Below are 25,640 nucleotides of genomic sequence, written 5' to 3' on the forward strand. Positions count from 1 at the left end.
GTATTAAAATGTGTGTTCAATAACTGTATGCTCTGGAGTGAATTTGCTTCATATTCGCATCATGATCGAGAAGCTGTCGATTTATTAAAAAGAACATTTTTCTTGTGTAATTGTAAAAGTCATTTGTTGATGGTCCCTAAATAAAAGCCTCGTTTTGCGGAGAAGATCTCCCCGTTAAACTGACGCTGCTGGCGGGTCCGGGAAACTGACGCTGCTGGCGGTTCCGCGAATGTCCGTCGAATATCCAACCTAAAACCAAATTCACCGCGGTGCCCCAATGTTATATTTAACTTCCTCCACCCCGGATAAAAGCACGTTAAGAAGCCCTTTCTCTCTAATTCCACAACGTTGGACGGAATAAACATTAAGAGAACGGATTAATAGGCTGTTCATGGTTAACGTGTGTTGCTAACTTTATCCGGTCCTAGCCTAATCTGTTTAGTTGTCCGGTTGAAAATTAACGCAAGCTCTATGCCCATTGTAGAACAGGAAACAGAAGTTGGTCCAGGTTCTGGTCAACCCAAAATTGTGATAGAGAGAGAAACATGTTTGTCATTCTGCCACCTCTAATGCTTACAGCAAGTAATCAATACAGAAGGGTTCATGGCGTACATGTAGGCTACGGTTTGTTAGCTGTTTGCTTAAACTACCCCTATAGCTATGTTGCCGGCTAGCAAACTCAGGCATTGCAAACAATAACGTGATATCAGAAAACTAGAAATGTATAACTCACCTGACACTGTGGTGTGCTATTCTCTTCATTCGAGTCTGTCATGTCCTGTAATGTCAACGACGGATGTGTAATAAGAACGTCAACAGCCTGATGGCAACCGAAAATCCCTCTCTCATCTCAGATACAAGATATGATTGGAGACGACCAGCCAATCACAATTGACCTTCTCGAGTTCTCCGATTGGTTGGTTTTGTGGCACATTTGTAACGCTGTGACAACTTGAGCGAGCACAGGCAAAGCTGAGCGCGCACAGGGTGGAGAGGTCGAGCGAGCGGGGGAGAGAGAGCGCGTGCAGCGGTCTGCTTGCGCACGGAGCAGGAGTTTTATGAAAGAAAATATATTTCTCTGTGCTCAAAAATGTTCAAGTGTGCGCTCAATCGCATTTTCTATGCGCAACATGTTTCATTGCGTGCTCAGGATAGAGGCACAAATATAACGCCATACAGGTAGGCCATCTAATTATCTGCCACGGGCCGAGGCAGATAATTGGACTTGCTTTTCACAGCACCACGGCTTCCACAGATGAAATATGAAGTGCTTTATAAATTAAAGCCATTATTATTATTATTATTAAATATTTGTATATATTTATTGTCAAAGCATTTAATTTATTCATTGCTATCGGGATGTTAAGAGCATTCCAAGGAATATAACAAAAAGTGTTTCTGAAGTGAATTACCTGCTCTACCTTTAAACTGGGAGTAAAACAGCTAGAGCATGTTGGCATGCCAACACGATTTCCAATAAGTACAGCTGGTAATGTTATTACTTGTAGGTATTTTGGTCATAAACCTAAGTATTAGATACAAGTATTTCGCTAGAAGAAAAGGGATGGGTAGAAAAACATTTCCAGATATTCATCTCAAAGTATTATGTCAAATAAAATCACACAGACATGTTGAGTTACCGTCCAATTGTAATTTATTCCACAGAACAGACAATGGTAGAGAGAGTCCGGCCCGATCTGCCTGAACATATGAACTATGAGACATCAGCACCTACTGTATCCTCTGTCTGAAAACAACATACTGGTGTTCTTAACCAAGGACACAGAGCTTTTAACAGTGGTTGTTAATGTCATTTATGAAAGGATAACACTTACCAATCATTTAAAAATTGTTTATGGCCATTTGTATACAGTTGCTAAAAGAATACAGAGAAATACTGGTAATATTGTAATTTAAAGCCCCCTGTTTAGCATCTATAGGCAGTACAATAACACTAGACAGAATATAAAACTATAGTGTTTGGTAGTGTGATGATCATAAACAAACATTGATAAAAAGTCAATTTAACCTGACATAACACAAAAGTTGTAATCATGCAGCATGAGTAAATCCTTACACGGTGTAGTAAAGCATTTACTCTAGTAAGTATGCAATAACTGTTTACAATCCAATTCTGAACTGTGTACATACTGCTTATAAATGCTAAATAACAGGGTTAAAATAAAGTGAAATACTTTAACATTTGTCAATCTTTAATCTAACATTTTAAACACTGCAAATATCCAAAATATATCTGAATGATTGCCACCATATATTTATGTCACAGACCTAAAGTTCTGTTATGTATCACTATTTAATTCAGTTGATTATTTAAAATGTATAACAACCCCAGTGTTGGGATTTATAAATAATTGAGAATAATACAGAATATTGGTACAACGTAACAATAAGGCACCCGGCCGTTACATAAGATTTACAAGTTGTGAGTAATTACTTTATTAATGGGTGATTAATAAAGATCATATAGGGTGCTTTATTATAAAGTGGTACCACAAAACGTTTAGTAATGAATAAAACTAGTTCTGGACTGTGTGTTTCAAAACTAAGCCGAATATGGTTCTTTAAGCGTTTTATCCAAATGTGGCAATAATTGCAATAATCTCAAATATATTCAGGATAATGGTTTGATATATATTTCATTAGACAGTGAGGATATTGAGGACAACATAACTGGTTTATTATTGTTAAGCATGAAGGTTAAGTAGTTCCAATCTGACTGGATGACATGCAACAGCTTGTTAAATAGAGCTGCTTCGTTTACGGGATTTTTCACTTCTTCATGCACCCACTGGTGACTGAAAAAACAGTCCCCAGTTATATCTCAAAGGTCTTGTAAAATACTCCAGTTTGAAAAATAGGTACAGTAAGTCCTATAAAACGTTCAGTGGTTGCCTGTTGTAAAGAGAGACAGCAGAGGTCAACAGTAGCTCAGATACAAATAGTCTTCACGAGACGTGAAACAACTGCAGGTGTGTGTGTATGATTTCAGACTGTGGATTGCCTGTAGCTTGTATTGTGGTATATTGTGCCCCTGCTGTGATAGCGGTTTTGCCTGGCTGTGATTGGAACAATAATATTGCACTGGTAAAAACTAAAAAAAACTTTGTGTTGGTCCTTAGCCTTAATGACCGCCAAAGTGACAAATAAAATGCTACATATTTTCAAATATATTTCACCTGAAATTTCCAGAGTAACATTATGATCTTTAGGTAAATAAATAACTCTCAACCATATAAGTCCTACATATACATCTTTACAGTATGTACACTGACACATCCATGGCTTCTGAACAGCCTCAGAATAAAACGGGCGGACATTCAACAGCAGCCAATCGGCTAAATGGGGTAACGATGTGTCTGTAGCCAAAAAACTGCTACCAACAGCACTAAAAAGATCTGTGACATCTCGCTAAAATCCTTACTGTCCACGATTACAGCAGCATGGTCACCTTTTTCTCTCAATTCAAAGCTAAAAATACATCTTCAGCTTTCCATTAAAGCCACTTTTCATCCTCAGACATGGACGACATTAGATTAAGAAGGTGTAGTCACCAAAAATCATGATAATCCAGTCAAGTAGTACAGTAAGTAATGCTCTCAGTACACTTTTCCCCTTGTTACGGAAAGAAAATGTTGGATACAGTCTAAATCAGGGGTTTTCAAACTCTGGGGCGCACCAGGTCAATTATTGAAGGAAGGAGGCAGGTGCAAGACACTGGTGCAAGCAGGAGCTCTAAAACCAAATTATTGTAGATTCTGATTTGGCAATTCACCAACACTGTTGCATGCAGCTGATGGAGGACATAAAGGTAATTTAAAACAGTTGGCACCTTATTGCCACAAATTCTGCCATAATTTGATGTCCTTCGAAACTGTGAACAAAAATATGTTGTTTTTTTGTTTTTTATGGGGCCCCATACTTCCTTTTTTACAACTTGCAAATCATTATGGGAAACCTAGCTCCAAAACATGATTATTTTCCAAATAAATGTAAGGCAAAGGTTAATATTGTTATGAGAGTAGGAGGACGGTGTGTTGGGGGGAGCCACAGTGTCAGAAAACCCCTGGTCTAAATACTTATCCTCTCAAACTGTTTACTGTTTGGCACATATACTTACATTATTTTCATTTTCTGACAAAATATACAGACGTGTGCGTACCTGCACATACAGTATACCCTGAAATGAACAAAGTGTCATGCACTACAGAGTTATCCAAATGTAGCAACATGAGATGGTAACTACAGTATATTCCCACCATTAACTAGTGCAAAAAAACAACAATGAGGTTACACAGTTGATTAACTACAGTATTTAGAGAATGATTTTGGCTTTTGTGTCGGGTTGAAGACATTGCTGATCACACAGAGAGTGGAAACAGACACTCTTGTGTGGAGTGGAAGCTGGGCATAAAACAACAGCATAGTAAAATGACGTGAACAAGAGGTACAACTGTTCCACGCATCAAAAAGCTTTCATGGGTTTAAAGGAGGGCTTCACAGTTTCTCAAGTCTGTCTGAAAACAAAAGTTGGGTTCCCATATGAAAATCTAAAATGGCTGATTGAAGGATCCTTTTTCAATGTGCTTCCAGTATGGAGGACAAAATACACAGTCCCTTCAGGGCAAATATGCACGACAATGTTTAGTGAGGCTTTAACATAAGCAAAAATGCAAGTTAATATCTTACAAATGTGTCTACCTAGTAGGAAAGATTTTTATTTTCGATTTAAACGTTAAAAAAAAAGCGTATACCAAAATGTAAAGACCCAACGCCCAAGACTTTACCACGAGAGGAACTCTTCGCTAGTCACAACTCTTCTCAATATTTAAAGAATTTAAAGGGATGTAGAATTTTCAAAACATGGTTTGAATTATTAATCATAAGCGATTTCGATCTATGGGTTACAGTAAATGTGATTGAAACCACTCCATCACCTGAATGCCCACTTTGAGTACCTAATTATCTCCTTTAAAATCACTCAACAAAACCTGGAATTTGTCCAAAATGTTGTTTTGCTCAAATGTCATACTTAAAAAGTCAATAAATATTCACTTGATACTGACTTTGTTCATACTTCAATATACTTTAGTTTTAACACATCCTGGCATAGATCGAAGGCTTTCTCTAATGGGATTTTCCCCCATCCCTTAAATTGGAAGAGCAATACAAATCTTTAAATGACCACTATGAACAGGAGCAATGATTAAAGCACCCAACTATTGTTTTGAATCAGACTTTGAAAAAGTGTGAACTTTTCCTTAGAGGAGCGAGGATGGCATCAGCACTGGAAACTATTTTGAGCACAACGTTTGCATTTTGGACTGGAGATGTGAGGACGCTTCTTGTTCTACGTCGCTTTTGTATGAAAATATACAGTTCAGTAGACGGAAGCAGCAACATGATGTTTGCTCTCATGAGGGCAGCGGTGATTTCGATGCAGTCTTTTCAACATTCATGCTGAATCAATTCCGGCCCCATTCTTCAGTCAGTTTGGTAAAAATACTGTCAGGTTAACAGGTCTCTGTGAGTGAGAGCTACATGGAAACACTGCCTCCATCCCTCCAAGAGTCACGCCTGAAATGAATCAGGCCCCTCAGCAGAAACACCATGTCCATCCTCCAACCATCCAAAAGAGCAGGAAGCCGGGGAACAACACACAAGTGTCTCCCAGCAGCAGCACATGTGGGGAACAGAACGCCACCAACAGGCGGGTCAGAGGTATTGCAAGCCGATGAATATATAAAGGGATTGTTGCTGTTGACTGTACAGAGTCTCTGTTGTTGCTTTAATGCTGCATGCCCTGTTTGTCTGCTCTCTGTTCCATCTGTGGAGCAAGTGTGTTGTTGGATATTAAGGCCTTGGATGGCCCAGAGGCCACACTGAAAGGGAAAATACTACAGAGTCTCCCACACACACACACATAAACACACAGGGGAATGAAACTAGCATAATGTATTGTGTGGAGGTACAAAGTACTTTCACCTCTGATATATAGTGTATATTTCAAATCCAGCCCTCAGGTGTTTAAAGGATCAGTTCAGCTAAACTACCAAAGAAAACATTATTTCTCACTTCTCTATGATAGTATATATTCACGCAGACAGTCATGGTTTAATAGTTTCTGTCTCCACCTCACTGCAATTGTGGTCCTTGCAGCATTGGAAACTAGCATTTAAATAAGACTGATTCTGCAGCTAGGTGCTAATGAGGCTGCACATGAGCTCAATGCACGGTTACCAGACGTTCTTGAATATTAAGTTCAAGGACTTGTTTCGAGGGCCAATTGCTTAAAATATAAGGACCCAACACGGCACAGTTTGAGTCACAGATAAAGATGAATTATCATCTCACTTTCTTGAATCAGTGAGGTAACAGCGGGAGAAACAGAAGCATGTGAACGATTAAAATTGAACCTAAAAGTACCTGCATGGTAGAGAAAAGTGAGAAACTATTTCCTTTATGTAATTAGGATGAGCCGACTGTATTCTGTACTGATTGCCAGTCATTCCTGGGTTGAGGGATGTGATTGAAACATGTTGTTGCTCAGCTGACATTGGGACAGAAACAGTAGTGAAAGTCTTCAACTCTTTGTCATGGCTGCCAGTCAACTTGGCCTCAAACCCGTGCTCGATTGTTTGAAGATGAATCTGGCTCTGCAGTTTGTCCTGAGCTCATGAGTGTGAATAGACAGTGTGTTGTTTACGTGTGTGTGTGTGTGTGTGTGTGTGTGTGTGTGTGTGTGTGTGTGTGTGTGTGTGTGTGTGTGTGTGTGTGTGTGTGTGTGTGTGTGTGTGTGTGTGTGTGTGTGTGTGTGTGTGTGTGTGTGTGTGTGTGTGTGTGTGTGTGTGTGTGTGTGTATATGGAGGTGGGGTCCCGTTATACGAGATTAGTTTAAGGCTTACAATATTTCATTTAATCCTTCCTTGTCACCATTTTCTATAGTTTATAATGTATCCTATAAAAGTATTACTGTAAAAGAGTCATGCTACAGAATTGTCTTTTATTCGCTGGATCCCATTTGGCCTGATTAGTCCTCTCCTCCTGGACAGATCCTTCTCTATCACTGATGATCAAGTGTTTTCATGCTATAACCACCTATTCCTTTATTTCCTAAAATTCAAACCCTCCTTCCACCTTTTCTTCTTACACTCTTCTCTCTGGGTCCAATCCAGAGATCATGTTGACTCAGGCAGCGTCCTCTACCACCACAGCTCCAATCTGAACCTTATTTAGGGCCGAGTAACCCTCCACTGCCCTCCTTGCCGCTCCCGGTGCGACCCCAGCACCCTGCAGCAATACTCATACTCCTCTGGGTCGCTGGCCCGGTCGCTCGCTCCCGCTCCATCTCACACTGGCTGAGGGTTCGCTCCGTCCGCCCCGTCGGGTTTGGAGAGGCCGCCCCCGCCCCCGCAGACTTCTTTGTGGAGATGGTGCGGAAGATGTGATTGCGCTTGCGAAGGAAGTCTCCTCCGGCTGCCCCCAGCCCAAAGCTGCCCTTGCGGAGGACCATGCGGGTGCTGGCCGACTTGGCCGGGCGGGACCTCTGATTGTACTCCAGCTGGGACAGGTGGGAAGCGTAGCCATCTGGAATGAACTGGAAGAGAGGTAAAGTAAATCAGATACATGTATTGACAACCAAAATCCAAACAGTGCGTGATATTAAACACACACAAGTTAAAAGAAATTGGAGAGCAGAGACTTCTACCAAGGCTAAATGTACTACATCGCATTGATTACAGAAATACAAAGTAATTTGTGTATCCGCCCTGTGATGATGAAAGAAACATCCCCTCCAATGTGCAAGGAATACAAATTAAAACTTTTTTATAGTATTGAAAACAGTAGAATGATGCCAATTTTTACATTTACTCAAGTAAAATTGAGAGGCACTTGTCATTCATTCTTGGAGTATTTGATTTATGTTTCTTACAGTATTACTCAACTCAAATGTACTTGACAGCTAAAATAACCAAATAGTTAAAGAATTATAAGTGCTTTTAGACAGTTTTACTGGTACTTTATTCAACCAACACATTTGAATTATTCTTCTTTTAACAGTGTTTTTATTATTAGAGTTTTAAAAGTAGGTGAGACCAACAAAGCAGACTGTTAAAATGATTATGATGAATTTACTTGTATACTCGTGGCAATCGTTAAACTACTTCTGTGTTTGCACTGTTTGTTGACCGTAGATTTTCTGCCTTTGCTTTCAGGATTTACTCCGTACCTGACACTGCTGCAGCATCTTCTTGGTGGGCCTTCCCACGATGTAGATATGGGAGGAAGGCAGGCCAAGAGACGAGTACACTGAGATGTCCTTGGTGGAGCCGTAGGCAGCAAAGATCCTCATGTTGGCCTAATCAAAGAGGGAGGTCAGCTTTTGGAGAATTCAAGGATTTTAACAGAACACATTCCCTAAAGTCAAAGGGACCTGCCTTACCTCGCTGATGAGACATTTTAGGAAGTTGGCCTTGTGCCGGAGCGGGTCGTGTACCAGCCCGTCGCAGAAGGAGACGATGCCGTGAGGGAAGTTATGCTGAGAGAGCCAGGCCACCACGCGCTGCTTCTGCATGTCCGGACGACCCGTTACATATACTATCAAGTAGCCCAAGTCCTGCCAGTATCTGCAAAAAACAAATAAATTTAAAGGTCCATTAATTCAGGAAAAGCAGAGTTCGGGATCACCTTTAAGGCCAGTACGGAGGGACATATCTGGCATTAGCAGCCAAATGCTCCATTATGGACTTACTTTATTTATATTATAATAATAATAATAATAATACATTTTATTTATTTGAATACAAATTAATTTAAATACATTAAAAAACATTACACTTATTTTATTCAACTTTTTTTTTTTTAAAGATTTTTGTAAAACGGCAGTTTCTTTTAATTTCATGTGGCATCTGCCAGATATTTGGCAAGAAACTGATACAAAAACTAAACTATGTATTTTCAAATATATTGCCATATAGTGCAATATTTTTGTAATATGTGCCTCTGTATTTACTCCGAAACAAAAACAAACATAACTAAGTAGCTTAGTTTGAGTGGGCTACAGCTTTTTACAGTTGATGTATAATAAATCCACCCTGATAACCTTTGTGTATATATTACTATAAAGTAAACGGTTATGATGATCCTTACCTCACCACATCCACAGCTCCAGCTCGGACTTTTGGATCGCTGCCCATTATAGACACGCTGGCAGCGAATGAGCCGTCAATACTGAAAACAACGAACTCTGTTCCTCGTGGTACCACAGAAATATAGCTGTCTGCAACTGTGTGGTCTCCCCTGAGAGAGAAAGATGGAAGATATTTTAAAGGGAGGAGATGTACAAGGAATTTTGTTTTCAATTGAAATACCAATGACTCAGCACACCTTACGACCATCTTGACAGGATAAACCCCGATACCCAGCTTCTTGCCCTCAGGGATCACATAAGAGACGCGTCCGCTGCTGTTGGTGAGCTCCGTGTTGAAGTAGACCCACTCTCCAGAGGGAGGCTGGGTCATGATGTGGATGTCAATCTGCAGGAAACAACACAAATATATTTACAACACTGTGTGTGACCCTTAATAACACAGAGTTTGTTTGTCTTTCATCAGTACCTTCTCTCCAGTGAGGGTGACCATGTCTAGGGGGCCATACATAAAACGTCCCATCACCATCTGGGCTCCGTCCTCCACGAACACGGCGTCGTTCACTCGGTGGTTTGCTGTCACGTTCTGACATAGAAGAGCACAAAACAGGAATCAGAAATACTGTCCAACTCATTTTATTTGGTGTTTACTGTAACTAAAGATGTCATATTTTTGTGATAAAATGGTTAATTACGATCAGCAATTAAGGTTTCTCACCTTAAATCTTGTTAAATGGGACTGTACTATGCTAATAACCAAGTATAGTCCGACTATACGTATGTCAATATTGCAATTCAGCATTTACATGAATGTCCTGTTTGCATTGTATTAAGCTGATGCAGCAGCTTGTCTCTTAATAAATCAAATAATTGATAAAAATGTAACGGTAAAGTGTGTTTAAGGTGGAGTCTGACTAAACCAGAATAAGTTATAAAATACAATATTACAATCACATTTCAAATGTTTTTCTAGGAAATGCACTTAAAAAGGATTAGAGATCTTACCCGAATTTTAACATGAGTCCTCTTGCGGAGCCACTTCTCCCGAGGTTTGGATGGAGTGAATTCAGACACTTCTTTACCATCCAGCTCCAAAATACTGGAGTTCTCATGTCTCATCACCTGGGGGAGATCAAACATTTTTGTTATAAAAAGCCAGCCAAGAACATTTTAAGTATTACCTTGTTTCATAACCTGTAGTAAATATTTAGATTTACAGTCATCCTGATCTTCATAAAGAAGAAGCCATAAAGAAGCCATTTTTTTGTTTAAGTTTTTGAAATATTTTGGTGCTTAAGTAGGCACTTTTTTCTGCTTGCTTAGCAACTTCATCTGAATATTCTGGTTCATCACTGCAATGAATAAATACATAATCTTTAAAATTGATGTAGCATCAAGTACACTTTGCTTCATTTCACTTAAGAAGATTTATGGTTTAGTCCTTTTCACTCCGCTCTAGATTTTAGCATCAGCTTAATTTTCAGTTTGAAGACAAGGATGAGAGAACTGTGACATTTAAAATCTATTAAGAAACCATAACAATAAGTGGAAAAAAGGTTCAGGATATCAAAATGATTACACTTCACATAGGGGAACAAGAGGACTTTAACCAAATGTCATCGCATTAAATATTTATCAAGAGATTTCACTATAAAGCAAAAGAGTCAACCTGCTGATGCTTTTACACCAAACACCAGTTTTCTCCTCTGGAAACAATTAATATCTTTATTCAATTTAATTTCAAACCATGCAAAAATTGATGATTGTTGTTGACCTTTGACTTTCATTTACAGATAAAATGACTTAAATTCTGATTAACAGAGAGAGGGAACAAACCTGTCTGAGTAAGAAGGAGACGACGTCTGTGGACTCCCAGTAGGAGGCGTGGAAGAGATGAGGCAGAGCGACCGTGGGGAACGCAGTCAGAGCGTCAGGGCAGTACAGAGCGTAGTCCATCCTCTTACTGCCCCACCAGCGAGAAGCAACTAGAGAAGGAAAGAAAAACAGAGGGAGGTTAGTAATCTGTGCCTCCAGTTTCTCTTCTCTGTTAGGGTTTTTCCAACGCAGATCTACAGCCTACATCCATTCAGAGGTAAGTTCTTTAGGGTTATCATAAACTGGAAAAAGTTAAAACAGTTCTAAAAGGGAAAGTTGATCATTGTGTATCAACTTTATATGGGAGTGTATTGAATAACAAGGTTTTAGGAAAAGTGCATGTGTTTTGTGTGTGAGAGTTGACTGGATAAAAAAGGCTTGGATTATACTGCACAAGTTGTGTGGGGGTTTAAAACAAATATTTTGATATAGTTTTGCTGTTGTTCATTGTGGCCCCCTTTTACTTCAATTCATCAAGACTTTTCTCAGTTTTCAACAAAATGGAAGCATGCAAGAAAAGTGCAGGCATGTTTTCCTCAAAAATTCAAAGTAAGTAATTGATATACGAATCTCAATTTTGTGGCTGAAGTATTCCTTTAAAGGGCACCAAAACTAAAATCCAAACAGTTCATCAAAATGCAGAGTGAAGGGTTGTGAAAAGGTTCGGAAATGCACACTTGCAGGGAAAAAACAGCTCAGACTTTGTGAGAACCTGGTCAGTTAATTTCTGGTGGTCTTGCAAAAGAAAAACACGGAGGTGGTTCTCATAAACCTGAGCGTAAGAGGAGATTGCAGGATTGTTTTTGGAATCAGGAGTATTGAGAAGGACTATCCCAGAGAGGAAGATTTCAGAGGAGAAGGGAAAGTGCACAGGGAACAAGGATGGAGTCTAACATCCTTCCTTCTTGTCCTTTCACTACAGCTCCCAGGGTACCTTTCCCAATGTTCTTCAGCAACCCGGGTGACGGGGGGGCCGAGCTGATGTCTGCGATGTCAGACGCGACATCGTTGAAGTCAAAGCTAACCTCCGAGCTGTGCTCAGACTCCACACCGTTGGGTTTTGAGAGCATCTGACGGCTTTTCCTTTGAGACCGCATGGATGCTCTTCGAGAGGCAAACTTATTGTAGGGGAGCACCAGCTGGGACAGCAGGCTGGGCTTTTTTTCAGTTTTGTGGGCTGAGCGGGCGTTAGGAAGGAGGAAACGAGAACATGTAAACTGTCAGCTCGTAGGCCAAAACTTGGGTCACACACTGGAGGTGAGAGCGTGACTTACTGGTGGCGATGTTGGAGGCGGTGTACGAGTCGGCTAGGCCCGAGACCTGGCTGGCGATGCTGGCACTGCTGGACCTGCGGGTGCAGCGCAGGTGAGGGACGCCCGGGGACGTGGGGAGGGGGCCGTCGACGAAAATATGTGACTGAAGAGAGTCAGCTGCAGCGACAGAAGAAAGGGTTTAAGTCATATTCTCTAATGCAGAAAGAAGTCCAGTGAAAATCAAGGTAATTATGATTTTATTTTATTTCTGTAGCTTTGGCATACTTTCTGTTGGCTATGATAACACTGCGGGATCAGTTTGCAAACAAACATCTCCCCTGTACAAGAACAGAGTCCAAAAAAACACAATTTCCGCATATTAATCATTATCTTTATCATAAACCTAAAAACGAGTCCATCGCTGACGGGCAGCCAACTTCCTAATGTAATGAAGCAAAACTTTTACGAGAGCAGAGCTGCGTGTCAGCAAATAATTGTTGTGATCCGGGAACACGATGCTACAACGATGTCTGATGAAACATCAGCGGTCAAAAAGTCTGACAGTTTGTAAAGAAGTTTATATGGAGATCAAAATCTAAAGTGAGTAATAATAATCTCGTAAATTCACAAGAACATTGTGTTTGCACAGAAGTACTTTGGGTTATCAAATCGTTGTTACAACTATAAAATGAAGACTCAGGTTGTTATAATCTAGATTTTCCCTTTTTATCCCTAGAATAAGTAACATGAGGGATAAAAAGATGAAAAGAGCAACATAAATGATTGCTAAATGGAAACATACTGTCTGTGTGGAGCTGCCAGTTTAGGACGGGCACTGGGATGGACGTCTCATTGACGGTGAAGTCCTGGTGGCGGTGAGAAACTGCACCAACAGACTCTATCAGAAGCTGAGGGTTACTCTGCATCGTCTCAACTAGGGAGCAAGTTTAACGGAAGAAGATTAAAAGACTTATCTACATTTAGTATAGTAAAAGTATGTACCGGTAATGTATGTTTGACTCACCCAATAGAGCCGAGTGTCCATCGCCCAGAGGGAAGCGCTGGTATCGAGGGACACTGAAGGGAGGCAGCAGGTGGAACCGTTTGTCCAGGAGAGGCTCGAGGCGCGAGGCCGAGGGGTCGGCGGGGTGAAACAGGTTGTACACCTGCTGACAGGCCGGACGCAGAGCCGACACTGGGGGGGAGAGAGGTCAAGAGATTTAAAAAACTGCAACATGATACCGGAAACTACGATTTCAAAAGTCAAATAACCCAGTTTTATTCATCTCTGGTTGAAAGTTTCATGTCTGTAACCAAACCTTTGTGCAGTTCTACACCACTGCAGACAGGTGAGAAATAAAACCACTGCTCAGCAGGCTGCTGTAGAGTTTGTATTTAAATTACATTTAGTTTGAAATTCATACTGGTTAAAATAAAGTCACTTGCTTTTTTCTTGATTGTTAGATATGATGATTGTAGACCACTCTCTAATGTATGAACGGTTAAATATTATGACTTGTCTGTGACTTTTTATGCCAAGCAAACTATTTATTCTAAGAAAAAGCTTGTCATTTCAGCCCACACATTTTGAGTCTTATAAAAAACATAATTTCAGTTGTTTTGCTTTCTACAGTATTGTTTTGATGTGATTAATTGATCGTCATGGTGTGGTTTATTATAGACCAAAATAAACGTTAATTAATCAAATCTGTGAGACAGGTAAAATAATAAAAAGAGGGGGGAAAAAAGGGCATCCCGACACCGGCTCTACAGCTACTGGAGACGAGAATCCCACGAGGGAAAATACAGCAGAAGCTATCTAGCAAAACAAAACAACTTTTAGAAGGGACTTTTAACTATTTAAAATTACAATAAGCTATGCGCAATATCAAAATAAGCAAAACCTTCCTCACCATCTAAAGAGGGCACCACCGTCTTCCTCAGAGCGAGCACCAGCCCCAGAGGAGAGCCGAACATGAAGAAGTCGGTCACCTCGAAGTCAAACTTCCCCAAACTGCCTCCTTCCAGCATGGTGCTGCTGCTGGAGCGCCGAGACCCGGGCTCCCCGAGGAGCACGCTGGAGTGGAGACTGGAAACATTCATACAATCACAGGTAATGTCGTTAATGAAACTTTAATGGCAAATTAAAATTGAAGATGAATTATTTTCATTAATAAAAAGAGGGGGTGTACAACTAAAAACTAAATACGAAAGGAAACGGATATGAAAGGAAAAAGTGACTGTTTTAATGCTAAGTTTCATCTTCATGTATCTATCCAAAAAAGGTAAACTAATGTAACAATATTGAGAGCTGCTGATGTCAATGCCGCTTAAGGTTTTCCTTCAGTTGGCTACTTCTTGTGTTCACATTGAAAAGAATGACTAAGCAAAGGGCAAATACAGGCAGAGGAAAATATGACAACAGCTGAACCCTCTAAATGCATTGAATAGATACAAATAAATAAAGGTAGACAAAAATGGCTTTAGTTTTTGTTGATTAATACTAACAAATTACTGAACTCTGTAAACATTCGGCAACATTTACAGAATACTTTAAGCCTATTCCTGTGTCTCACCTGGACAGGAAGGCCTGGTGGTGTTTGATGGTGTCCAGCTCGTAGGTGGACGAGTCGCTGCGTTTGCGTGGAAGTTGTCTCTTGGGGTCGTCGGGCCCTGAGCAGCGGGGGATGTCGATGTTGCTGCGGCTGAGATGGCGGCTTCCTTCGAGGGTCGGCGAGGAGGAAGGAGAGCCGCTGTTGATGATGATACCCGGAGAGAGGAGGTCTGTGTCCTGAGAGACAGAGAGGACAAGGAGAACATCGTCATGCTGAACGGGATTAAAACATTTCTACATTTTCAGCCAGACTAGTAGCATGGCAATTAGGGATGAGACGCTGATTAGCCCAAACTGAAATATTACAACTATTGATTGGTTTGCTGGTTTTTATAATGCTGATGTTATATTTTAGCACTGAAAGCCTCATTAAGATGCTAAAGTGTGTGTGCTAGCCCCGTATATGTCAGAGAGTAGTTAGATGTTACCTGTACACTGATGGCGCTGCCCCGCCTGCTGCTGTTCTGGCTTTCTGACACCATCACCGAGCTGCTGCACAGAGCGTCAAACCCCAGGATGCCTCCAACACAATCACCAATAACACACACCTGTAATACGAAGCACAAAAACATGAATGCACATTAATCACCAAACCACCGAGGAAAAATAGGAACCTTCCAAGTAGGGGTGTCACAATGTATCGGACAATTGAATTATCAACCTTGAAATTAAGAACATCAAAAGTTTATATCATATTAAGAAAATAAAAAATATGATGAAATATTGTGTAGATAATGCATCACCTATTAAATCATTTCCATTTCTTTCAGTTTAGTTTTTGTCTTCCTCCAAAAATGTGCTGAATCACCTCCCTACACTCACAATTTGAGTATAATTAAAAACAAAAAACCATGAATTTCACTGAGAGCATTGTTTTATATATATTCTTTAAATAATCCAGTGCTTCTTAAATCATTTCTGTTTCTTTCTGTTGTCGCTTTGTCTTTACCTGTCTCGCACTCATAATTTGAGGGCAATTCATTTTCAGAATGAAAGACAAAAGGCACAATACACCCAGAATAAGTCAAAGATGAATTTGACTGATAGCATTATTTATTTACTTTGATAATATTGTGCGAATATTCCAGCGCCTCTTAGTTTCCATTTGTCTATGTTCTTGCTTTTTTTGTTCTCTCCACAAATGTCCTCATAATTCCATTTAATTAGTCAAAAAGTGAACCAATAAGCACAATGAAAAAAGTTAAATATGGATTTGACTCGAAGCATTATCTATTTATTTAATTTTTAAATGTATTACAAATATCCCAATTCTTCATTTTGGCCACAATAATCATATGGTGAAAGTATGATATTGTGTCAGCCCTGCCTGGTTACACACTCACCTGGCCGTTGAAAGACGATCCCTCTACAGACTTGAGGAAGTCGTTGTACACCTGATTGGCTCGTAAGATGACGGTGGCCACGGCTTCTTGGTACTGCGGTGCGGCGGTGGCTAAGAGGGGCAGCGCGGCCAGAGGGATGTGGTCCTGACTGCTGGACAGGCAGCCTTCGTCGTAGCTGTAGGGGCTGAGGCTGCGGAGGGGAGGACGCGTTGTTATCCGTCGTTATACCATTCACTCAGCAGGTTGTATTACAGCAGATTAATTAAACACTCAAGAGGGCTCTCACTTGGAGACGAGTGCGAATGCGTCCACACACACAGCAGGACAGGGGACCATCCGGATGGCGATGCGTCCCAGCACTGCGGGGTAGTGGACCCTCATCACCGTCTCAAAGGCCCCGCCCAGCGTGTTTATATCCGCCTGCTTGCCGCTCTGCTCAACTGCAGACAAGAAGAACATGTTGCATTGGTCAAAAAGCTGCAAGAACATTTCCCTTTTACACTTTTTTTCAGAAGTTTGAATTATTTTTGCAGCAGAATTGTCTTCTTTATATCCTGTCTTTTGTTTGGACATCCTCAGATTACATCTTGAGAGAACTACTGCACCAGTTTGAGGCTGTAATGAGGTGATTTCCTCCTGAATGGATCAATAATTATTACCTCTGCCATTGAGGTTATGGTTTCAGTTTGTTTATCGGTATTTCGCTAGATTACAAAACAACTTCTAGCCTGATTTGAATGAAAATGGAAAGTAAAATGGTGTTAGCAAGGGCCAAGAATGATCCCGTCCCAAACAAACTAGTATCCCTTTGGTAAACACTGCCAAATAGAGCATTTGGCCTTGTGGGAGGTCTGTGTTCTCCGTGGGCTCTTCTTGTTGATACTGCTAACATTTGTGATTAAAACAATGAGCAACATTGGAATTATTTGGAGTTGTTGTTGTTGTGTTCACCTGAGGATTAAATGTTCCTCTGATTTTGGCTCTTCCTTTTTGTTATCTTTACTCACTCCTTAGTGCTATATTTTTCTCTTTCTCTATTGTGTACTTTTCTGCATTTTGCAGTTGGTGTCATGTTTTAGAGTTTTTTTCTCTGAAAATTGTTGCCAGAAAAGACACCATAGCACTGTGAGAGTGATCTAAGCAGTGAATTTGAGGCCCCAAAACCAAAGCAATAAGCTGAGAGACTCTAAAACGAGACCTAGAGATTGTTGCCATCATCTTTTGAGGGTTTTCAACCTTACAAAAAATATTGATTGAAGCCACAATATGAACTTTTTAGGGTTCGAAGTTCAAATTGATTTAAGCTAGTGCGCGTTTCATTAAAATGTTGCAGGGTTTGATTGCAGGTGTACCAGAGCCAGTGTCCAGAATGTTTCCTCCATGCAGGACCAGAACGAGGACGTGAGTTTTGGACGTCTGGAGACACTGCTGAGATGAACAGTCCTGCAGGTAAGAGGAGAGGAAAGGAGGCAGAAAACAGGATTAATAGGGAGAAAGGAGCAGGCAGATAACAGGAAAAACGGGGAAAGGATAGAAGAGCAACATGCAGGGACAAAACTAATGCTAAACGAGTTAGTTGATTAATAAATACATCTATTGAAAACTACATTTAATCAATTAAAATGATTGTAAACTGAATTTGTTTGTGTTTTGAACTCTTTCTCAGACCAAATCAGTTAATCTGAAGCCTGAAGAGTAATTTGTATACAGACGGTATTATCCACTAGAAACTAAGCATCAGTTGAGCTGCTGAAGATTGTTTGATAAGATTGAAATCTCAATAGCAATTAATGAACCTTGTGGTGAGATGATTGCCTTGGATGTTACAAAAAAACAAAGTTTAAAAGCAACAATTAGACAATTGACAGGGGTCATGTGACTTCTTGGTCACTACCAGTAACTTAATGTAGCTAAGAAATAGTGAGTACTATATTCTACACTAAATGTAATTAATATGAATGCTGTCAGGCGTCCTTAAAGTGCTTCTACTCCTAAGACATCTAATGTCTATTTCTACTTTCTTCAACGCTCTACTGGCTACAGGACTGACACTTACATTTATTTTTCTGTTGGATTTATGTCTTTTTCTTTTTGAGGCACGGTGCTGAATACAAAGAGCAAGAACACACAGTATTTATAGCATCGTGAAAATGTTGGGGCCATGTTTCTACTGTACAGTCTGACGGCTGCGGTGGAGAGGGGATCCTGGTTTTACTACACTGGCAGGATGACTGGAAGCTATTTTAGGAGGGGGGGTGTAAGCTAAACGCTATTTAATTGAAGATGTTAGTGTTAGTGTGTTAGGATGACATGAATGAAATAAAAAAAGAGTGAAGGAAGTGTACCTCCATCTGCCTCTCATCATTACTCATCACAGCATACTCCCCACCCGACTCCTGATACATAGTTTCTGTAAAAACACAAATTAATTCAGGAAAAATAAGTTTATATTATACACAAAGATCACAATAAAACGAACTTTAATGGACAATATCTCACTGCAGGATCTCATGTGACCAAAACTGTTCAAAAATAATATGAGTCTCTGTTTTTATTTAAATCAGTTTAGCACCTTGTGCATCGTCCATCTCGTTTGTTCCTATCTTGTCCATCAGATCGTTGGAGCTCCACTTGGTGATCTCTTTGGCAAACATCTCCTCGTTGTCAGAAAAGTCCTCTGCAAAATACACAGAGGCCCTCTGATATAAATAATCTATCTCTGCACGTCAGAGCAATAATATCTAATAACACAGACCCAAATAAATGTTAATCCCACGATTTAAACTTGTAAAGCCATATTTATTCCTTTATTGTTGGTGTTTTTAAATTAGCTTAATAGATAGAATTACTTGATTATCTTTCTGTCAGCCATTTTGAAGGGCAAGACCCTTTGCTGTAGGTTACATTTATTGAATCTAATATAACAACGTAATGTTCCTCTTTTAGAGGTCCGGAACATAAAATGCATTCATTTAAGAAAAGAAAATCACCTGAACTTCATGGCAAAATAACAACTTCAAGAAACAAAAAAGGATTTAGAATGAAACATTGAGATTACCTTGATATATTATATTAATCATCCCAGAGAGAGATATGATATGAGCGAATTATCTAATCCAATTTGTTCATGTTGTAAATCCAGTATAAGGCAAAAGGCAGTACCAAAATAGTCATGTTGCATAACACATAACACATATAGTGCATGTTTAAAATACAAAATAAAGCCGGTTTTGTATTATTTATCATGAAGAAAGAGAAGATTTTTTACCGTGAGCATCGAAGAACTCGTCGTCTGTGCTGTCATCCGAGTCTCGGGCGATGCTCTGCATCCTCCACTCTGAAATGTTCTGGTGAGACGGACTCCCTGTATAAACATATTAAACAAAACAGGAAGTAGTGATGTTAAAGCTGGGAGTAGTAAGATAGTATAATGCACTTATCCAAAGTCAGTGTATTAATAACAGTGGTTGGCATGTCCTCAGTTTGGAGAAAAAGTATGGGCATTATAGTGCAGTGGACGGGGGAGGAGGAAAATGTATTGTAGCCACATAGAAAATAATCAATATCAGTTTAAGTGTATGCTATGTTTGGAATATTTCCACTGCTTTACCTTTTTCTGTCAGACAGTCCGTTTCTGTTATCACAGCTCTCTAAAAAGCACAGATAGACTCCATTGATTGGAGATGTGCTAACTCTTTATCTACTGCAGGGTAATACACTGCATTTGGAGAATATCTCATACAGCTCAACTCCACTTCAAAACATCTGAACAATGCCTTTTATCTTCAGAGAAACAACAACATATTTGCTAAAATAAATATAAAATAAATGATCAATCAATAAAATGTCATTTACATACAGTAGCCTTACAGTATATCGCAATTACAAATTTGTCTCAGGGGGCTTTACAGTGTTAACAGCATACAACATCATCTGTCCTTAGAGCCCCCCAGCGTACAAGAAAAAAACACCAAGGAAACCCCACAATTAAGCGGGAAAAAATGGGAAAAAAATCAGGGAGCGCAACAGAGGAAGGGTCTATCTCCCAGGACGGACATACACGCAATAAATGTCGTGTTTATATATTAAAAAAAGAGAATGATACTTTTCTGAAATAAAAGTACAACATGGATAATCCAAATGTATGTGAACGCATATACGAAAAATGTATCCAGTTGTAATATTCTAGGGGCCACCAAAAAATATTGATATAAATAAATGAGGTAAATATTAATCCTCACCGCCTCTCTTGGACGACCTGTTGGAGGACCTGGAGGAGGTGGACCACTGCTTGGTGAGCTCCCCTCGTGTCTCCAGGGAGTCTCCCAGCTTCCCCCCCTCTCCCTCTGCAGCCGAGCCCCCGGCCTGAGCCCCCTGCTCCTGGTCCTGGCCGACGGACGTCTCCGCCCCCCCCTCCTCAGTCAGGCTGAACTGGGCCATCTTCTTGGCTAAAGCCAGCTGCGTCTCCAGCTCCAGCAGCCGGATGTCCTCGATGGTGAGGCCGTACCACTCGTCCTGCCAGCACCAAGCCTGTCTGTGGGCACGCACCATCACCTTACGCAGGCCTGGAGGACAGCAGCAATTTGTTCATCTTTAATATTTTTTATTCATGCTTCTTAGGTGACATTAAGCTGTCTTTGGCTCTTTTCTGCTGTTACAATGTAAATGTCCCCTCTGTGGGACTAATAAAGGTATTCCAATTCTGCCACAGAGTCACTTTTTAAAAAAAGGTGTAGGTTTGGTTTGAAATATGAGGAAGGGCTATTCAATCATTAACAAATGAAATCATATTAAAAAAGGCAATGCAATTTAGCAAATAGCGCATTATAATGCTTAAGGAATTCAAAAGGTGGCCTGACAGTCTGTATTTATTGCAATAAGACTGGTTTATTTGATAGAAAACTGAGATACTGCTTTAATAGATTAGACAACTCATACCAGAAACTGCAAGGAAAGAAAAAATAGATTAAATAAATACATCATGCAAAAACTTTAAGACTCAAATACAGTATTCAGTAATAAAAATCTATTATTTAAGTTTTGCAACTATTTTATTAGAAATTCTGACTGCCATAATATTATACTGTGTAATATATGATATAAAGTATTTTCCAAAATGAAGTTAAATTATTCATAACTCTAGTGGAGCAATCTGATTTATTTTGTTCCCGTTTCGAACACTTATGGATCGGTCAAATATGAAAATGTAATCTTGAACAATGTATTTTTCTTGAGGACCTAAACAAGCATAAGCTGGTTATAAATCCTGACCCCTCCGAGCAAATCATGATTAAAACATCCAACCTGGTAATAAAAGCCAAAATTAGCAAACAGAGAAAGCTTTTAAATTAATATCCAGTGGAAAAAACCACTGACAGATTAATAAAGCTTGAACGGTCCAGCATTATACAACCCAAAGCCCCTTCCGGCATAATTTATAATGAAGACGCTGTGTTAGAGCAGGTTTAATGTAAATGAGATACAGTGAATATCAGAAGCTGCAGGTGATATTAGCATAACAACAAAGGGAAAGCCCTTTATAAAAGCACGCATGTTAAAGTGGAAGTGGATGCAGCATGGACAGAAAAAACAAACAGATCTTGTGGTTTAGGGTCTTTTGATTAGGCCTCAGAGTGAGAATGCCATGAAGATAGAGCAGCTGCTGTGTAATTAGCCTGGGAGTGAGCGCGTGAGGGAGTGAGCTGCGGCTGCCCGAGTGTAAACAGTCTTAAATCACAGCGGCGAAACAGAAACGGCGGCAGGAAATTAATCCAGTCTGCTGTGTTATCTCTGGGAGCCAGACTCCGCGCTGCTGCCTCTCAAACACTTTCTATAAAAGGGATGTATTTGTTTTACCTGCCCGCTCACTATCCCTCACACTCACCTTGTTCCTTTCTTCTTCAGTCACTCAACATAATAGACAGTTTAATGAATCAGTGGTTAGTCATTGAAGAAAGAAGGTCTTTTTTTCGCTTTAGTTACTCACTGTGTCTTGTACAAGAATCCTGTCACTAATCCTGAATATTTCTGTTTTTTTGGTTATTGTTGATATTTTGGATTATTCAAATACGTTCAAGATAATCATGTTCAGGGTTATCCTGACTTCCCCCCTGACTCTTTAGGATTCATTCCCAACTGTTATATACTTTTTTCCTGATTTTTCATGGTTATCTATTACTTTTTAAAGTTTTAAATCTCACATTTTCAAGGGTTTAGTATTTTGTGTTAGACATTTTGGGTGCAAATTAATGGCACAAACTAACGTAACGTCCACACGGTTCCGTTGCATGTTTCAACGGAGACGCTTCCCATTCACTTTGAATGGGGTGACGTCAAGCTTTGCCGAGCTGCGTTGTGGTTCCGTTGCGTTGCTTTGCCTCCGTTGCTCGCCTCGATAGTTGAGAAAAGTTCAAATTTTCAAGCGTCAACGGAAGCGCCAGCCAACCAAATCATATGCCAGGACAAGCTCCCAGTCAAACCGCGTGCTTGTGTGTCCGAGGCAGGAGATTAATGTGATTGGTTGTTGGTAGCGCGCCAGACACGCCCATCAGCAAGCTTCAACGCGACGGAACCGTGTGGATGTACATATATGTACAACTCTAGCCCTTTTCTGATTTTTAAGCATTATTAATAATTTAAGGTTATCATTGACTCTCAGGGTTATTCAAAATGCTTCATGGTCATGCTTTTATTTATGCCCAGTTTTTCTTCTTTCAGTCTTTTAATGATTATCCTTTATTTTGTACAGGTGTCCTGATTTATCATGGTTAAATAAACTTTTTCGAGGGTGTTCTCCGACATATCAGAAATCCAACATGTCAGGGTTATTCATGAGTTTTATGGCTATCCAAGGTTATTTTTTAGGATGATGCATTGACCCAGAGACACACACACACACACACACACACACACACACACACACACACACACACACACACACACACACACACACACACACACACACACACACACACACACACACACACACACACACACACACACACACACACACACACACACACACACACACACACACACACACACACACACACACACACACACACACACACACACACACACACACACACACACACACACACACACACACACACACACACACACACACACAATACCTACCCACGTCGTGTATGAAGCGTTCAATCTTGGACTGCATGCCCCAGTATCTGAACTCCACTTTGCAGAGTTTGTAGGCACACATGACGGGACATTCACCGAGGTTCTGGTTGATCTCCTCGATCCAGTCGTCTGACAGCGGACCCCGTTTGGTTTTCACCGACTGATACAGCTTAGGGTCTTCTTCCACCAGGTATTCATGTGGGGGGATGTAGTCCTTTACGATGTCTATGGGGTCTGCAAGGGGGACAAAGTTATTCTTAATCACGCAAATCAAATCAAACACATTTCACGACGCCCTGAGTGAAAATCTGTCTATGCAGTGTGTGTGTGTGTGTGTGAGAATGTTTTATGTAATAACTCCCTGCAGGGCATTTGTCTGCACATTTTCCTGCACCACGGTGAATTTTAGTATTCAGGGGCTCAACACGAGCTGCTACACTCCCTCAGTCTTATCCCTCCACATCACACTGTCTGCATTTTCCCTGAACATAACACTGTGTAGATCTGATCCTGCATTCAATTAAACAGAACTCCACTCTGGGAGTTTTCATGGCAGAGGGTGTGTTCTTGTGTGCAGAATGAAATACTCACCGACAGTCCTCTGTCTCTTTTCAGCAGAAGACATATTGAAGACATCCACTTGATTTCCAGTGTCTGGTTTGTAATACGTCTCAATGTCTATAGAGAACTTCTCTACAAAGGGACAGGTGTACCTGAAAGACAAGAGAGAGAATAGTTGTTTAAAAGTGTAGACAAGTCTTATAAATGCTTTTTTTAAAATGTTTATGTTATCATTAATAGGGTTAGGGTAGGTTATTTTATTTATTTATTTGTGTCACTTTTTTAAACTTCGGATTTTTTTATTTCATGTTTGTTGCCCACATAATGTTTTTATGCACACCTATTGATAATGTAAAGAACCAACGCCTATGCACGTGGACTTAATGTGTGTGTGTGTGTGTGTGTGTGTGTGTGTGTGTGTGTGTGTGTGTGTGTGTGTGTGTGTGTGTGTGTGTGTGTGTGTGTGTGTGTGTGTGTGTGTGTGTGTGTGTGTGTGTGTGTGAGATATGTATGCTAGTTAACAAGCAGCCTTATGCCAATATCTTCCGCAACTCGAGACATTATTTCAGCACTTCTCTGTCAGCCTTGTACTCTGACTGTATGAAACGGTCTTTGCTGTAAATGCTATAAAGCTTCTGGCGCATTGTGATAATAAAAAAATAAAAAGATATCAGATGTGGACCCAGTGTCCTTTATCGTGGGCCTCCTGGGCAGATTTATAACACAAAAAACGTGAAGAGATGTTCCTTTATTCTTACTTATGCTGCAGGGAAGAACATGTTACTGAAGTGGATTCATGAAAGCCTGGCAGAGTGAGCTGTTGGATTTATTGCGCTAGAATATCTTTCATGTATATTTTATTATAAATAAGAGGCTTTTATCTTTATTATTTTGCACATTAGCAATGTATTATTATACCACTTATTTTGTTTGTTGTAATGTTTGTTGTCTTTTGTACCTTTTTTTATCTCCATGGATTCCATAATGAATTCCTGGTATGCTTTTTGTTTGTAAAAAACGGATGAATATATTGTCAAAAAACTAAACATAACACATTTCCATGTGTTTACGCTTATATTTATTGATTTACTCTTTTATTTGATTGTCATTTTTTAATTGGCAAAAATGGAAATTTAAATGTGTCATGTCATTTACTTGTATTTAAATTTGGATTATTAAAATGATTGATAATTATTATATATATATATATATATATATATATATATATATATATATATATATTATTATATGAAACCAAAGTAAATACAATAATAATAACAATATAAATAAAGTTGTTATTCTTGTATTTAATTTAGTTAAATATAGTCATTGATGGATGGAAAGTGATATTTAGATTTCACTTCTCACCAAAAATACGAATAAAATGTTATTGGAAACACCCCTAAATGGCTCCTACAACATGTATTGGGATTTGTGTCCCCGAAGCCGCTTCCTCTATCACTGTGACAATGTTCTCTATTATTACTGTACATATTGAGTCACCTGGAGGATATAACTGATCATTATTCAGCTCAAATTGTTCTTCGTCAACAATAGCAAGTTTACTGGTGCAAATGTATGAATCAAGAAGTAATTAAATGGAAAATCATTAACGTTTTATTACTTAAGGGTTCAGTCATTGTGCTTTAAATAATACAAGCTGTCCTTAAATTCCCTTTATGTGATGAATG

General features: G+C 39.8%; 1 protein-coding gene across 7 annotated transcripts in view; it reads right to left on the minus strand.

The window, feature by feature from the left end:
• Positions 1-1,636: 1,636 nt before the first annotated feature.
• LOC307024912 (membrane-associated phosphatidylinositol transfer protein 2-like) overlaps positions 1,637-25,640 on the minus strand; it is a 51,051-nt gene continuing 27,047 nt past the window's right edge. For 5 of the 7 annotated variants that reach the window (XM_079659407.1, XM_079659406.1, XM_079659404.1 and 2 more), the window contains 23 exons: positions 23,980-24,101; positions 23,389-23,622; positions 20,493-20,816; positions 19,520-19,615; positions 18,824-18,928; positions 18,597-18,661; positions 17,604-17,694; positions 16,538-16,691; positions 16,252-16,441; positions 15,337-15,456; positions 14,871-15,085; positions 14,208-14,383; positions 13,319-13,489; positions 13,097-13,228; positions 12,316-12,471; positions 11,003-11,151; positions 10,172-10,288; positions 9,636-9,752; positions 9,406-9,554; positions 9,169-9,318; positions 8,462-8,645; positions 8,249-8,377; positions 1,637-7,615 (listed from right to left, as the gene is read on the minus strand). In XM_079659407.1, the coding sequence (XP_079515533.1) occupies positions 7,247-7,615; positions 8,249-8,377; positions 8,462-8,645; positions 9,169-9,318; positions 9,406-9,554; positions 9,636-9,752; positions 10,172-10,288; positions 11,003-11,151; positions 12,316-12,471; positions 13,097-13,228; positions 13,319-13,489; positions 14,208-14,383; positions 14,871-15,085; positions 15,337-15,456; positions 16,252-16,441; positions 16,538-16,691; positions 17,604-17,694; positions 18,597-18,661; positions 18,824-18,928; positions 19,520-19,615; positions 20,493-20,816; positions 23,389-23,622; positions 23,980-24,101 (3,715 nt within the window). In that variant the 3' untranslated portion in view covers positions 1,637-7,246. Of the gene's footprint in view, positions 7,616-8,248; positions 8,378-8,461; positions 8,646-9,168; positions 9,319-9,405; positions 9,555-9,635; positions 9,753-10,171; positions 10,289-11,002; positions 11,152-11,975; positions 12,219-12,315; positions 12,472-13,096; positions 13,229-13,318; positions 13,490-14,207; positions 14,384-14,870; positions 15,086-15,336; positions 15,457-16,251; positions 16,442-16,537; positions 16,692-17,603; positions 17,695-18,596; positions 18,662-18,823; positions 18,929-19,519; positions 19,616-20,492; positions 20,817-23,388; positions 23,623-23,979; positions 24,102-25,640 lie in introns of all 7 variants that reach the window. The other 2 variants (XM_079659410.1, XM_079659409.1) reach the window with 2 other exon arrangements.

Source organism: Notothenia rossii (assembly GCF_949606895.1).
Source record: "Notothenia rossii genome assembly, chromosome: 11".
Taxonomy (NCBI): Eukaryota; Metazoa; Chordata; class Actinopteri; order Perciformes; family Nototheniidae; genus Notothenia; species Notothenia rossii.